Below are 15,622 nucleotides of genomic sequence, written 5' to 3'. Positions count from 1 at the left end.
TTAGATTGCTCTCTAAGAAATTGTGAGAGGTTTCACAATGAAAATGCACTTGCTACTGGGTTTCAGACTTGCTCAGACATACTCAAGTATTATGGAAAGCACCAAAGAGGCTCTGGATGGGGCCCTGAGATTGAGTCAACTTCTGTGTGTGTGATGTACCCATGTTAAAAAGTTCAAGGAAGACCCAGTCATCTAATTAATGAGAACCCTGTTTAAAGCTCTAATAATGAATAAGAATATTAGTAGCTTGAATAAAGTACTTGTGCCTTTATTATTCATTAGAAACTGGCAGTAAATGATAGGTTTGAATTTCACAGTCATGAGGCCGCTAATCAAAGCACGGGCACTGCTTAAGATCATAATTCATTATCAGCAACAGCATAACAGGGCTTGGCTTTATGAATTGCTAACTGGGCCCTAGTCTCGGACTGATTCAGAGGGAGAAAGGCTGGTAGTCACACAGCAAGATGGGAACACTGTTTCATATATTGGAGGGGCCTATGATCCGGATCCTACTCCAGAGATCAGCCTGGTATCCCCACTGTCCTTGTCAGGAGTAATTCCTGACAGTAGGTTGGAAAGAGTGTGTCTCTTAGCAAGAAGCCATCTGGGAGGCAGAGGCTAATTTTATTCTAACTCATTCTTTTTGATTCGGTGTTGGCTCTGATAGGTCAGCCCTTGTCCCTCCATAGACATTACTTCATTACTTTGTTTCATCTGGTAGACCAAATTCCTCTTCCTTCTTCTTGTTCTTTTCGCGTGACCATTTGACTTTCTTTTGAAGCCTCTTTTCTTTTTCTGTTATGACTTTAGAAAAAACACACAAAGCAAACATCTCTTCCTTCTACCTGGTGTGGGCAGAAATAAGATGAACCTTTACGTTGTGGCGTTCTTCCAATCCTTTAGTGTCTCCTCCATTTTTGTAGCACTTCTCCAAAAATGAAAGGAGGCAGGGAAGGAGGTTGTGCCCTTTTGCTTGACTCAGTTTCCCTTGCTGAGACATCCTCCCTGATTTCTTTATTCTTTCAATGGCTTGTTACTCCAGGCCCCTTTGGCTGTTCATGAGTCTGAGGACCCAGGCATCCCCTTATGGTAGCATTTCACACCTGCTGCACCCAGATCTCTAAGGACGTGAGTGTAGAGCTCTCTAGTTAGCCTGGTCAGAGGGGATGCATTGAAAAGAAGCTAGAGCCACTGCAATCATACTCCATAACAAAATTTTATTAGCATGATGTCAAATAAGAAAACTTTTCTACTTGCCCTATTTACCTGAAATGACAAGATTTTACTCAGTTGAATATAAAAGTTTCTCCCAGTTTCTACTATTTGGAAGCGAGAAAACAGACACACAGGCAGGGTACCTGATACCACAGGTCTAAGGCCTAAGAAGTGCTCAGTGCAGCATGCATTAGTTTTAGGCTTTGGGCCTGAGAAAGAAATCATTCTCCATCTCCCTCTAAAGCAAGTCTATCATGTCTTGGGCTCCCAAGTCTGAAGCCTGCTCTTTGGAGCCTAACAGAGCATCTGCATTTCAGGAGAAGCTAGGCTTGAGGTATCTTATGGCTTCAAAGGCACAAGTCATGCAGCTAAATTAAAAGCTATTGGGTTGGTCTCTTCAATGCAGCAGGTGAGCCACTCTGGAAAGGGGCGTGGATCCTGACTGGTGCTTGTCCTTGGTGCCTAAGGGTGGCCTACATGTCATTAGCCCCATTCTTTTTGCCCCTCTGTTGCAGAACAGTCACACATATTGGAATTGGAAAGGTGAGGGCTCCTGCACAACCCCCCCAACCCCCCATGTGGGAGGGTCATGCATGACTTCCCAGCATGCAGAGGGAACCTGTGCACTGTTGTCCCAGTGCACACAAGGAAGAGAGGCTCACTGTTTGAGTAAAACACAGAATGTGGGAAAGAGACCAGCTTTCCCTGGAATGAGTCTCCTTAAGCTGGCAAGAGCCTGCACTTAACATACACATACCTGGAGGCAAGCACCTCCTTGGAGTAGTGGGAAGAACCGTATGGAGAGAGTGCCAGCAAGGACAACAGGGCCCCCGACAGATGTGAATTCTCTGAGGCCATCAGTAGTGGGTACTGAACACTCACTGGGCTCTGCATTTAGCCCTATGGTTGGTACAAGTGGAGTCAAGTCAAGGGATAAGACATCATTTATGCTCAGGAGATTTTTTTTCTTCTTCTTCATGTTATTACTGTTCTATAATTAATGGAATAGAATCCAAAATCCACATGAAGGGCCTGGAGAGCTGTCTGAGGAACAGAAGGAGCCCCCTGCAGACACAGCACATATGGTTCATCCCAATGGCAGCTAGACCTGACTCCCCTGGCCCCCAATCCAGCAGTAAAAATGGCTGTCAGATAATTAAATGAGGTTGCATAATACAGAGGGAAGATAATGAATTCTCATTTCTGAAGGCACGGGAGGATACATGTGATAAGGTTTGATTCTGTCCAATTTATGTTCTTAATACTCTTTCTGTCTCTTTCTGCACCACCTCCTTGGCTGTGGGCATTCCTCAGTGGTCTTGCATTACATGTGGTTATGTTTGCACTTGTACCAATTAGTCCATCTGGGGTTGACCCCGAGTCTGCTCCAGTTTGAGTTCATAGCCTCCGAGGCCGAGGTCTCCCTCGTAGATGTTTTCCTTCCCTAAAGTCAGGCCTGAAGACTTCTGGTCCAGAGCTAGCTTTGTGGCAGGACTGCTGGAAGTGGGGCTCTGCTCCTGGTAATTCATGGCGAGTTCATCTTGGTTGACGATACATTCCACATCATCCTCTTTCAGTTGTTCCTGCTTTAAGACAGATAGAGAGACAGGTCACTTCATGATGAAGGCAGCAAACAGTAGCATCCTCACAATGTAGGAAAATGGAATGTTTTGTGTGTGCGGCACACAGACATAATACACGCAGGTGGAGGCCAGAGGTTGACCACAGCAGTTTTGAATGGTTTTCTACTTCCTCTCTCTTGTATCCCTCTTTCCTTTTGGAGCTAGATTCTTTCACTAAACCTGGGGCTCACCATTTGGTTAGGTTAGCCGGCTAGTGAGCTCTAGAGAGCCACCTGTCTCTATTTCTTCAGAATTGGTATTACAGGTACATGCCAGGGGGCTGAGTTACCAAATGCAGGCCTTCATGGTTGAATGGCAAATACTTTACTAACTGGGCATCTCCCTAGGACTGGAGACTCCCTTCTCTTTGATTTAATGGCAAATTTTATTATGCACTGTCCCATCTGTGCTTGCACGTGGCACAGCATTTGCCAAGTCAGCAATGAAAACTTGGCCTTCTACACAGCCTCAAAGACTCTCCCAGCCCAAGGTCAGCTGAGTCCCATGACCCATCTCCTTGGGCTGAGGGAGAAAGAATGGGATTGGGTGGATTCTCTTCACTGGCACCTACTTGACCATAGCCAAGACTTAGCCAAATCCTGTAGAGAAGTTTCATGCTGGTTTTGAAAACCCTCAGAGTTGAATATGTTCTGTTTTACTATAAATGGGTTTTCAGCACATTTCTTGAGACAAGTGTCATAAGACGAGATGTGACTGGCATTGACTCTGGTAGACTGAATAACATCAGAAATGTATAGACCAGGCCAGTAATGGTCACCCCATCCAGAGGTTCCCCTGGAGAGAATGACATCTCAGCCTTCCTTCTACTGATTAGAGAGGATGACAGCAAGTCACTGCACAGTGAGCGTTGCCTGGGTTACCTTAGGACAGGGTTCCCACCTTTAGCTTACTCTAGGAGCATCTGAGACCTTTTTAAATCAGATCTGCCCTGTGAGGGTTATTTTTGTCACGTTCCTCCAGGAAGCCCCCAGCTGCTGCTGAGCCTATCTGAGAAGAGTCTCCTTCTGCAAGGGAGTGCTAGCTGACGGCTCCTGAGGCCACTGTCAGCTCGCACACTTCGCTCTCCTCCAGTTGCCTGACACTCTGATCTGCTGGTAATGACTCTAATTGCTTCTCAGTATTTTTCTTATTCTACTCCCCTGAGCTATAAAACACAGACCTAATATCCAAAACTTCAAAACACAGCAGTTTGTGAGAACACATCACTTTTACATTTTCCAAGTTCATTTTATGGTTAAAGATATTGGCAACAATAAAAAAAAATGCCTTTTTTACAAAGAAGAATAAGCCAAGCTCAGCAACATCGGAGCAGAGAAGAAGGAACACTTCTCGGTACAGTAAATTTAAAAACCGCCTCCTCCTCCAGCCAGGGAGTAAGAGCCCTGAGCTCCCTGGTTCATCAGTATTTACCAGGCTCGCCCACGTGATCATTCACTCACCCCATAGGCCTGAGGACTGGTGAGCAGCCTGGAGACTGGGCCACACCATGCCGGCAACGTGGTGGTCAGTGGAGGGCCGGAATGTGTTAAGATGGGTTTCAGGTATCTGGGAGGGCCTGTTAAGGAATACTCGCCAGGAGGAAGTCAGAGTTCTGTGTGAGAACCCAGCAGAAACCCTTTGCATGCTGCTCAAACAGACAGTTATGTTCACCTTTAAATCTTCTGCTCCCTCATTTAGGAAGCAATTTGGCCTGCAAAAATTGCTGTTTGTAATCTTTGCTCTATACACTGTTGTAGCCCTCCAGACAACCTTTAATCATGCAAGGATGGTAAAGGGGCTCCACACACAGTGTCAGAAAGAGACGCAAGCATCCCTCTGCTCCCTCCAGGCCTGGCCCCACGGCCAGTCTGTTTACAGCATTCATTCTGAAGAGCTACTTAGAACAATAGTGTAAGACCTGTGTTTAAAAATGTATGTGAGTGCACCTACACACACACACACACACACACACACACACACACACACACACACACACACGGCATGGGATAGGGACGGAGGGAAGGAAAAAGAGAGGAAGAGAGGGAGGGAGAAAGGGCCGGAGGAAAGGAGAGAGAGAGGGAGGAGATTGAGAGAGAGAGAGAGAGAAAGAGAGAGAGAGAGAGAGAGAGAGAGAGAGAGAGAGAGAGAGAAAGAGAGAGAGAGACAGAGACCACTCTTTTCCACAAAGAAGCAAGAGGTATTTCCTAAAATGCTCAGGCATTTCAGAACTGGGTAGTCAACATAAATTGTGTTCCAAGATTCTTCATTTTCAGCATTCAATATACTCAATGTATACATCATACGTCAGTGCACTTTTATACAAAACTATGCACATAAGCTGCTGCCAGGTTTATTCTATTGTCTAGCACCAGTCTTTCTCGTCTTTTTATCCCAAAGCACCCTAACCAGTTAAAAGGAAAACTGGTTCACTGGGAGCCATTGTGTTTCCCTCCAGCTTAGCAGTAATGGGATCCGTAGAAGCGGCCTCGTGTGCCATCATCATCATCATCATCACCACCACCACCACCATCATCATCATCATCACCATCACCATCACCACCATCACCATTATTATTTACCGAAAGAAAGCAGTGAGATCATCCCACCATGCATTGAAGTGACTTAAGTTCATATGATTTCCTTTGCTGGAGAGTATTTTACTCTGTCCACCTACTGAAAAGCAATAATAAAAGGGACAAGGAGAAGAAGGGGAGCAGTGGACACTGGTTGGCTTGTAGAGGTCTCCAGCTGCCCACAGGCACCCGGGGTGTGGGAGAGGACCCGAGGAAGGAGTGTAGGACTCACCCACAGCTGGAGTACACCTCTGTCACTCCCACGATGTCCCTGAAAGTGGGAGCAGAGAACGGACCTTTGGTCCCCGCCACTAACAATGACATGGCATTAAAGCAGCAATGTAGCTGGGGAGACCTGTGAACTGACCCCGGTATGCAGGGAGGAAGGTGACTGACAAGAATTGTAAGCCACTTTGCAGTGTTACGTTCAAACGGGGAGGTTGGCTCCTTTAAGATGAGTGGCTGGTAAAGCCAGCTGAGGGCTGGGGAAGAAATTATCCTTCAGAGACTGGCTTTGCTGTCACATCTTGTAAGTATATATACAAATCTGAAAGCCCTTGATGATATCCTATTAATTTTCATTAGAGCATTATTTCCTTCATTTTATGGATGAAGGGATCAAGGCCTGGAGATATTATGATTTTTACATAACCTAAAGGCTCTCTTTGCAATTTTTGTTGTAAGCCTTGCATTTAGTGGCTCAGCCATCTTTCCATGCCCCCACCCTGCGATTTTGAGACCACCCCCATCATGTCCGTAAGAAGGTAACTTATCAAGGCAGAATTAGGCTTGCCAGATGACTGCAGCGTTCTCTAAAAGCAGACTTTGAATATCCTTTGTGCTGATCAGTTGTAGCCTCTCCTGGGTCAGGGTGGAGAACCTGGTGTCCTGTCAGGGCTTACCATATACAAGAGGACCATGAGAGTCTGTGGAAAAGCTTTTTAAAGGCCAGATGAAGAGCAAGGAATCAGTTTCTAGAGACCTAAGTAGTAGCATGCCATCCATGTTCTAGGGGTACCACTATGGCCAAGACTCTAAGAGTATGAGAGGGGCTCAGGGAGCTTCTACATGTTTTACACTGTGCTGAGAAATAAAAATGACAAAACAGTTATTTAAATAAAACAGGAATTTAGAGTTGTGTTAGGAACATTCTTTGAATTCTGATGAGGTACCTCTTTAAATTATCTATAATACCATTAGAGCAAACCATTAAGGGCTAAATTTCTGGTGGTATGTGTACGTGTGTGTGTGTGTGTGTGTGTGTGTGTGAGAGAGAGAGAGAGAGAAAGCGTGTGTTTTTGTGTGTGTGTTTTTGTGTATGTGTGTGTTTTTGTGTATGTGTATGCTTTTGTGTATGTGTTTGTGTGTGTGTGTGAATGTGTGTGAGTGTATGTGTGCATGTGTGTGTACATGTGTGTCTCTCTGTGTGTCTGTGTGCTCGCGCATGCATTCAACCTGAATGAAGCCATTCAGCTCCTTCTGGATAGGCTCTGCCAATTTTTCAAAGATAATGTAACATAAACACCAGCTCTACTGTACAATTGATGGTCCAGTTAGGAATTAATCTGAGCTTCGAGTTCATAATAGATATTCGTTAAAATAACCTAAGTAGAAGTCTTGAATTTTGATTTGCAGTTCAGACGCTATTTTTCATGGTATTAAGGATGAAGCCTAAGGAAGGCTTCATGCTAGGGAGGCACTGTCCCATTGAGCTTATCTATAGCCCTCATTTAACCTTTACTTTGAGATGGGGCAGCCTTAATAAGTTGCTCATGTCTTGAACTTGTGGATTTCCTGCTTCAGCATCTCATGCATCTGGGATTAGATGCCTTTGCCACAAGGCCTGGAGTTATTTACTTGATTTTTAAAATTTGTTTTCTTGAACCCAGGGCCTTGTGCTTCCTAGGTAAGCGCTTTACCACTGAGCTAAATCCCCAGCCCCTACTTGATTTTTAAAATTTGTTTTCTTGAGCTGAGGTTCCAGTCCTTGTTTAAGTGAGCATGGGGATCAGCAGTGAGAGCAAACACAGCCACCAGTCAGGCATTTAGTGTAGCACTGGGATTCATGGGCGCTCAAGCAGACCCCATGCCCTGAACATCTGTGTTAATTAAAAATTATGAAGCAGGGTCTAGCAGGAAGTGATGAGTGGGGGTTGGGGGGTGGGCGGCCATTGCTGATGTGTGACTCCTGGGAAGCCCGTGATGCCTTTGACTGTCCTGTAGTAGTGTGAACTATAAAAATCATGACCTCTGTGCATAAAGGGAAGTATAAAGTCCTGTACATTGCCATGGAGATGTGGCATGAAGCCGAGGATGTGCTTGGTTTGCTCAGTGATGGCCATATGGTACGCTCAGTAGACTCTCTCTGCTGAGCGTCTGGCATAGGAGAATATTGAGAGGTAGGGTGGGGTGAGGACGAGAAGTAGGTTCTGCACGATTCCAGAGGTGAATGGGAAGGGTGGATGACAGCCAGTGCGTGAGGTTTTCTGGAGGATGGAAGACTAAGAATGGTCAAATCATAAATGGACCACGTGAGCTTGTGTTACAGACAGCAGGGATCCCAGGGAGGTGATGACATCATAGGGATCCCAGGGAGGTGATGACGTCATAGGGATCCCAGGGAGGTGATGACATCATAGGGATCCCAGGGAGGTGATGACGTCATAGGGATCCCAGGGAGGTGATGACGTCATAGGGATCCCAGGGAGGTGATGATGTCATAACCTAAGGTGTTTAGACATTACCTTATACTTCACTCTCTCTCATTCCCTTCCCCTCTCTCTCCCTCCCTCCCTCCCTCACTTGTTCACTCACTCAATCACTCACTCACTCACTCACTCACTCACTCACTCACTCACTCACATGTTTTTTACCATGTTTTTTTTTTCCCAAACTAGTACAAGGTAAAGACAAGCACCCACAGAAGCAGAGTAACAATTCTGTTGGAATTGATGGAATGTCTTGTTTCCGGCCGACAGTATCCTTGTGTAGGGCTATTTCTTTCTTTCTTTTTTTTTTCTTTTTCTTTTTTTTTCGGAGCTGGGGACCGAACCCAGGGCCTTGTGCTTCCTAGGCAAGTGCTCTACCACTGAGCCAAATCCCCAACCCCAATATTTCTTTTATCTGTAAACAGTATTTGGCCCACCTTTATAATGTCCTCAATACATGATTGCTAACTCAATGAAGACACCAGCTATGCCAGGTGAGGAAAGGCTCAGTGGAACCTAGCAGACCTGACTGAGACTATGGGCCCTTCTCACAGCAATCCTGTCACAGAGACAGAGTAACTGGACCTGCTTATAGAATGACTGAGTGGAATCAGGCAGGCAGCAACTTCCTGATTCTTCATTGCTAAGCAATATCTGAGAAGCAGCTGGATCTCCAAGGCTACCTGAATTATTAAAAAGTAAGAAAAATCTTTTGATCTACCAAAAAAAAAAAACCCCTCAACAGCACATTTTGCAAAATGTGTTATTTTTCTCATTAGGGCTCCAGTGTGTGTTTGGGGAGGGAGATTCCCCATGGGGGCATTTGGCTATGGCTAACTTTGCTTCCCTCATAACCTGATGATGTCCTGAGACAAAATGTTAAGCTATTGAAGAAAAACAGTGACTTTTCTCATTTTTAAAGGGATGAGCAGTTCAGGGATGAGTGAAGGGCTTTACACACATGGAGTAGGAAGGGCCTTTAGCAAATTCATGGTCTCCTTTGGCTGGAGAGCCTAGAGCAAAATTCAGTTCCCATCAGCACTAACAACCGAGGTTCCTGGCCACAGGAACACCTCTCTCATCTATGACACATGCGTGTTGAGGTTTGGATTACTGTCCACTATTAAGCTTTATTCATTTTAAGTTTTCAAGTTGCCACAGCCAATAGATGTCCAGTTCGTTGGTGCTTATGCCTTGTTTAAATAACTTTGCCCAGATGGTGAGAAAGACCCATCTCAGATTCCCCCTTTAAAGCCCCATTGCCCCCTGGTATGGACTCAAGATTTTCTGTGTTTTTTCTCTCTCAGTTTCCTGTGTTAGATAAAAGCCTATGCTTCAATACGATGGTAAGTGGAGATGGAACATTGAAGGGTAAGTGGGCTGTCGTGACATCGTCAGTGTGTGTCGTGAGGTTGTCCAGTGCTGCGATTGGTGTCCTCAGAAGAGGCCTGCACTCTCTGTCTACCAGGAGGAGAGGTGTTATCAAGACTTGGCCATGCTGGGATCTACTCTTGAAATTTCAGTTTTCAGACTAATCAAAACATAAATTTATGTCTTTTTGAAGCCAACTAGTCTTTGTTGTGAAAGCCACAGCAGAATAAGTTATCCATGTCTCTGGCCCTTGAGTGTGGTTTTGAGACCTTTGTAAGCTCTGTGGCCCAGGTTACTTTCAAACTCATGGCAACCATCCTTGCTCAGCCCCCCAAGTACTGGGATTATGGGTGTGAGCCACTATCTCTGGCTTTATTTATTTTTAAGGACTCTTTATTCTGTAACAAAACAATACAGCTGACCAGGGATCACGCAAGTTTGGAACACAGCAGAATCTCTTTAGGATATAAACTGACATCCATGTGATGCAAACCTTAGACAGGAAAGGAACAAGAATAACTTTTCAGAGCTTAGGATGAGGGTAGGTGGAGGAAGAGTCTACTAGGCCAGGAGCCCACATCTATGTATTGGCCTCTAATCTTTGTTTTGACTGACGGCACAGCTATTTGGCCTGAGGTGATGAATATTTGATGTTGGTCTTGGCTTAACACAGCATCAGGGAGTCTGAAATGTACTGGCTTGGTAAATGGGTTTCCCATAACAATAACACGCTTGCCAGGGTCCAGTTGCCTAAAGAGGGCAGTACCTGTCTCTAGGTCGGGTCCTTGGGACACTCTCTACTCCCCACTGATTTCTGATCATTCTCATTTATCTTGTGTTCTCCTTATTAGTACAGGTGGAGGATAAAACCCTTTGCTAAATCAATGAACCTGGAAGCAGACAACTTTTCAAGTCTCAGGTTTTCTTTCCCTAGCCCACTCTTAGCTGCAAGGTACTTTTAGCTCCTAGTGCCAGATTGCCAGCAGAGATAGGAAGGAAGGAATTGCCAGATCAGTGAGAAGGGTAAGTGGATGCTGAACTGGACGCCAACCTGACCCTCAGCCCGACAGTTCCTTAGAATACCTGACCCTCAGCCCGACAGTTCCTTAGAATACCTGACCCTCAGCCCGACAGTTCCTTAGAATACCTGACCCTCAGCCCGACAGTTCCTTAGCCAACCTGACTCTTAGCCCGACAGTTCCTTAGCCAACCTGACTCTTAGCCCAATGGTTCCTTAGAATACCTGGGTCCCACAGCACTATTTACAGAGCATCCAGGAACAGGGCAAGCAGAGAACATCCAGACTCACACACACCCAATTGTTCTTTGATTCCAATAGACAACTCACACCCTTTTTGTTTGGTTCTCAGGAAATGTAGCCTAACAAAGTGTGTCCTTCCTCTTCCTTTTGGATATGTCAGATTTTATCATCGGATATTTACTGTCGTGCTTTGTTGGTTAAACCCGAAGTGGGTCACTCTGTGGAGTTGGAGTGGGGGCTTCAGGTAGGAGGAGGTTTCTGGAAACTTCTCCATCCTCAGTTCCCTGGCTGCAGGAGGAATTCTAGCTGTAAATGTGCTTGCAGAGACCGTGGCTGGGTGGGATCCTGCCTTTATCTCGGAAGGAATGTTGAGGATAAAACATTTTTTTTTTAAATTCAGATCACATGTGATATTCTGATTTTAAAGCGAGGTAAAAGCATTAATTCATTCACATAATCACATAATATGCTCTTTAGGTGAACAACTGTACCCTTTCTTCTCTTAGAGGAAACTGCCCTGGACAATTGCAGAGCTACAAGGGAAGCTACAAATTCCAGAATTAATGTCGAGGGGCCCAGAGGTGCTTAGTGAAAGCCACGGCCGGGTGAGCTGAGATCACTCCAGTCTAGTCTCTGAGCACTTCTCCTCACATGTCTGTCTGGAGAAGGTTATCCCTTGAAGCTCAGGTGGTGTGTTTCCTCCTCCCAGGAGCCTTCCTGGATCTGCCCTGCTGAATTGTTTTAGCTCCACATTGCTCTGGCCGCTATGTGTACACATTTGTGTAAGAGCATTTGTCATATTGCCTCAAAACTAATCGTTTACAACATGATTTCCTACTCCAGACTCTGATCTCCATGATGTCAGGAACTTTATCATATTTAGTGTTATTCTCCCTAGTTATGGGAATCAAACTCAGGGCCTTGTGTTTACCAAGCATGCACACTTGATTATATTTTTAAAGTATTTTCATTATAGAGAGGAATAGGGAATTGGTGAACCTTATAAATCTAACACATAGTTGCTAATCTTCATAAAACGGAAAAACATGTCTGCTTGGAAACATAACTTGATCATCTACGCAAAATCCCTCGCTCATGTTTCATCCACATCAAATAGTCTCCCTTCTCCCATAGAAACCTGATATGTCCTCATCAAAGTGTCTCCCTCCTCCCGTAGAAACCTGACATCCTGATTTTTATATTAACCATGTCCTTGAGCTTGCATCAAAGTTTTATTACCCATAGTGCCTTCCTTCACAAGTGTCTTTCCCACTAATAAAAAGATCTATGTCTTTTGATTCCTGGCTTTTCCCCTCCAACATTTTTGTTTTTTTCCAGTCTATCTGTTGACCAGTTGACCTCTAACTTTCCCATAGTCCGGATCTCGCTGATTGGAACAAGTAAGACTCAGATATTCTTTGCCCTTGGCATTTCCTGCATATTTCCAGTTGGACCAGATCCGAGCTCTGTTCATATCTGATTATCTCCCTTGGTGTGGTCCTAGCAGCTGCTGACTGATAGGTAATACTTGGAACTGTTTGCTCATTGGGAATTGCAAAATATTGAAATTCTATCTTTAGAATAACTTTATTAGGTAGAACATTTTTACAGAGGCATGCCACTCATTCTGTTGCTGTATTCTGGGACATTTGATATGGAGGATGAAGCCTGAATTGTTCCATGTATTGTCAGCATTTGAGCTAATGACTCATTCCCCAGTCTTTCTAAAGGCAATCATTACTTTTGGTTAAATATCACTGAAAAGTGGTAAGTTTAAATTTATTTGATTATAGTTATTATTGTTGATGCTCAAATTGACCCATCTTGGGTCAGTAGGAGTCTTTTTAAGTTGCCTCCTGAGTCTTAGTGACAGGACTCCAATATTTTTTTTTTCATCAAGGGCTTACTATTGTGTCCTGGACTGTCATTCACAGTGATAGAACTGGCCCTGAACTCATAGAGATCTGTCTGTCTCCATCTCCAATCTCAGTATCTTTGCCATCATTCTTATCATCTATGTGACCATTGTTTTCAGGCTCAAACTTTGAATCAAAGATTTCTCTGAAATATCTTTTATTGAAAAATAGTATTTCAAACCCAGACTGTGGACATTAAGGACCGCTACATATAGTGGAATAGAGATCAACGTTTGACATCGAGCACTCTACTTAAGTAAAACTAAATAAATAAACACACACACATACACATATATACACACATACATACGTACACACGTGCATACATCATGCATGCATACATATACACCTCCAGGTGGGTTGGTAGCATATCCACGGGGCAGGTACACTCCTCATAGCTAACTTAGGATCCTAATGTGACACGATTAACTGTGGAGCTGGGCAAAGCTGTGCAGTCCGTTCTTGTCAGCTCCCTTCCGTATTTCAGGTTCCATATCTCAAGCCTTCCTTCAAGTACTTCCACCTGAAGTTCAAGTTTCTAATTATTTGGGAGATGACAGAAATAATTAGAATTTTCCATCATCATTCATTCGTTATCTCCCTTATTGCACATGGAGCAGATATAGAATATTGCTATTGCCACCATAATAATTACCCAAAATGTTCATTTTCGCATGGTCTAATTTTTTTGCACTAGCACTTCTTTTATATCCCAGCTTCCCATTTACGGGAACCTATAGTAACTATAGAGAGAGGCCCTTGACTTATATTGCCTGAATGTGCGACTATTAATACATTCCTAGTCTAGCTGTGAAGTACTGTATGTCAAATGTTCACCATCAGATCTTCTGTCAATGTCTCGCAAGTCATTTTGATTGAAGCTTGTTATTCAATAGATTCCTCAGGAAAGGCTCACGGGATCAATACTCTCTGAGTTCTTGTATATTGATAACAGTCAGCGCCCATTATATTTTGAAAGTCAATTCTTCTGGAAATAAAATCATTGACTTGCTTTCCCTGAGTATCTTAAATATATCACTCTATTCCTTTTGACACGAGAAGTTGCTCCTGAAAGCATAATGAAAATGTAAATCATAAGCTTTCCTAGTCGATGCTCAAAGGGCTTTTCCCTTAGAATTTATTAATATTACTATCATTTGTCTGATGCTGTCTGTTCGAGGCTGACGGTCGTAGGCATGAGGCATGCTCTACGAGCAGTTCCAAACCCATTTATTTCTGAAAAGGTCTCTCCACTTAGAACTTGCTGCTTCTTTGTTCTTGTGATCTGGCTATGAAGTGTTATCCTCAATCTCCTGTTGATCCTAAGGATGGTCAGAGGTAGAGCATTGAGAAGTGGTTGGATCACGAGGATGCTATTTTCATGAACGGAATTAACAATCCACGGATGAATTCATGGCTGAAAGGATGGCGGGGCTGGGGTCTGGCAGAGGAAGTAGGTCATCTGGGAGCAAGATGTTGAAGGTATTTATGATCCTACATTCTTTTCTTCTTCTACTTCCTGGCAAGCTTGGGGTAAGAAGCTTGCTCTGACACATACTCATGCTGTTGTGAGTGTCTGCTTCGCCTCAGGCTAGAGCAGGGAGCCAGCAGCCTGAAAACTCTGCATCCGGGAGCCACAGAACCTTTTCCTGCTCTGTAAGCTGTTTTCCTCGGGTGTTTTGTCACAGCAACAGAAAGCTAAATGCATATGGTTTGCTTCCTTCTTTAGGAACTCCCGTTTTCTAGATATTTAAACTCCATTTTCGTATTTGTCATTTTCTCTAAAATTCCTTTTTATATATTTTTCTTTTTTACTGAAAACTTTATCTTTTTCATCTCCAGTTTTTTTTCCTGAAGGTATTATTTGTTGTGTTTATTTGGTTTCATAGTCTATGTAATTTAGCCATGATTTGTAAAAATGATTTTTTTCTTTTCAATTGCTTTTGGAGTTTGTGTTTTTGCGATTCTGATTAACGTTGTCCTTCTGTGTTTTGAATCATTTGCACATTGCTTTCTAACTCAGCTAATGTTCTGATTACTCTATGACTATATTTTTGGGTATACTTTTCTTGTGTATATTATTTTGGTTTTATTTATTTTTTCTTGTAATAGCTACCTGGGACCTGCCCTCCATTCTTTTCTTACTGATCATTTCTACGTGAAATTATTTTTGTTGAACCTTAGGAGTGGACTCAGATTTCAGAAAACCATTCCCAGTTTCAGAGCTGCTCTTCTCTTGAATTAAACATGGCATTACATGGTGGCTGTATTCTGAACTTCCCTGCCTGTTTGCCCCCTCAGCTGATTCCACTCAGGGTACTTTCTACCCTGTCCTGGTAGCTCTATGCTGAGAACTTATAGCCTTCTGTTTGCTCTAACCCTGTGAGCCCGTCTTCCTGAGACCTCCTCGTTTCTCCTGGTAGAGTGGTACTTGCCACTCCCTGAACATATTTCATGGTTCAGTTCCTGTTTCAAAAGCATCCTAACTTCTAGGGATGCTGTCTGCTCCCAGGGGCTGCTGCCCTCACTGTCTCCCAGACACTTCTCAGTTGTTTTCTCTTCTGTCAAGATGCTCATGTCTCTACCCACTTGCCATCTGGGTCTTGTGAGACAACTTGACTCTAATTTTGTTGGAAATATGTCCATGGGTGTTCGGTTTTGTTATCTCATTGTTCCACCCATTTTTATATAGGGTTTTGTAGAGATTCAAAGACTGTAGTGTTGATACCACTACCACCTTCCCAGAATTCCCCCCGGAGCTGCTCAAGCTGCCTGAGACCTGTCCATGATCAAACAGTGCCCCTTAGAAGCATGAAAGTGAATATCCAGGGTCACAGCCATGGCTCTCGACCTTCCCTGGCTGCAGATTTCCCTCTGAAAAATGTACCAACAGGAACATCGTCTGTAGGAAAGTTTATAGGAAGTTGTAGAGCTCCCGGATGCCTTAAAACCC

General features: G+C 43.9%; 1 protein-coding gene across 2 annotated transcripts in view; it reads right to left on the bottom strand.

Moving 5' to 3' along the window:
* Positions 1–1,196: 1,196 nt before the first annotated feature.
* Positions 1,197–15,622, bottom strand: part of Slc9a9 (solute carrier family 9 member A9) — a 563,666-nt gene continuing 549,240 nt past the window's right edge. Inside the window, exons 15-16 of one of the 2 annotated variants that reach the window (NM_001271438.2) lie at positions 4,301–4,406; positions 1,197–2,801 (exon numbers count right to left, since the gene is read on the bottom strand). In NM_001271438.2, the coding sequence (NP_001258367.1) occupies positions 2,574–2,801; positions 4,301–4,406 (334 nt within the window). In that variant the 3' untranslated portion in view covers positions 1,197–2,573. The remainder of the gene's footprint in view (positions 2,802–4,300; positions 4,407–15,622) is intronic. The other variant, XM_063265800.1, reaches the window with a different exon arrangement.

Source organism: Rattus norvegicus, chromosome 8, assembly GCF_036323735.1.
Source record: "Rattus norvegicus strain BN/NHsdMcwi chromosome 8, GRCr8, whole genome shotgun sequence".
In the NCBI taxonomy this organism is placed as follows: domain Eukaryota; kingdom Metazoa; phylum Chordata; class Mammalia; order Rodentia; family Muridae; genus Rattus; species Rattus norvegicus.
This window is presented reverse-complemented; position numbering and strand designations above follow the sequence as displayed.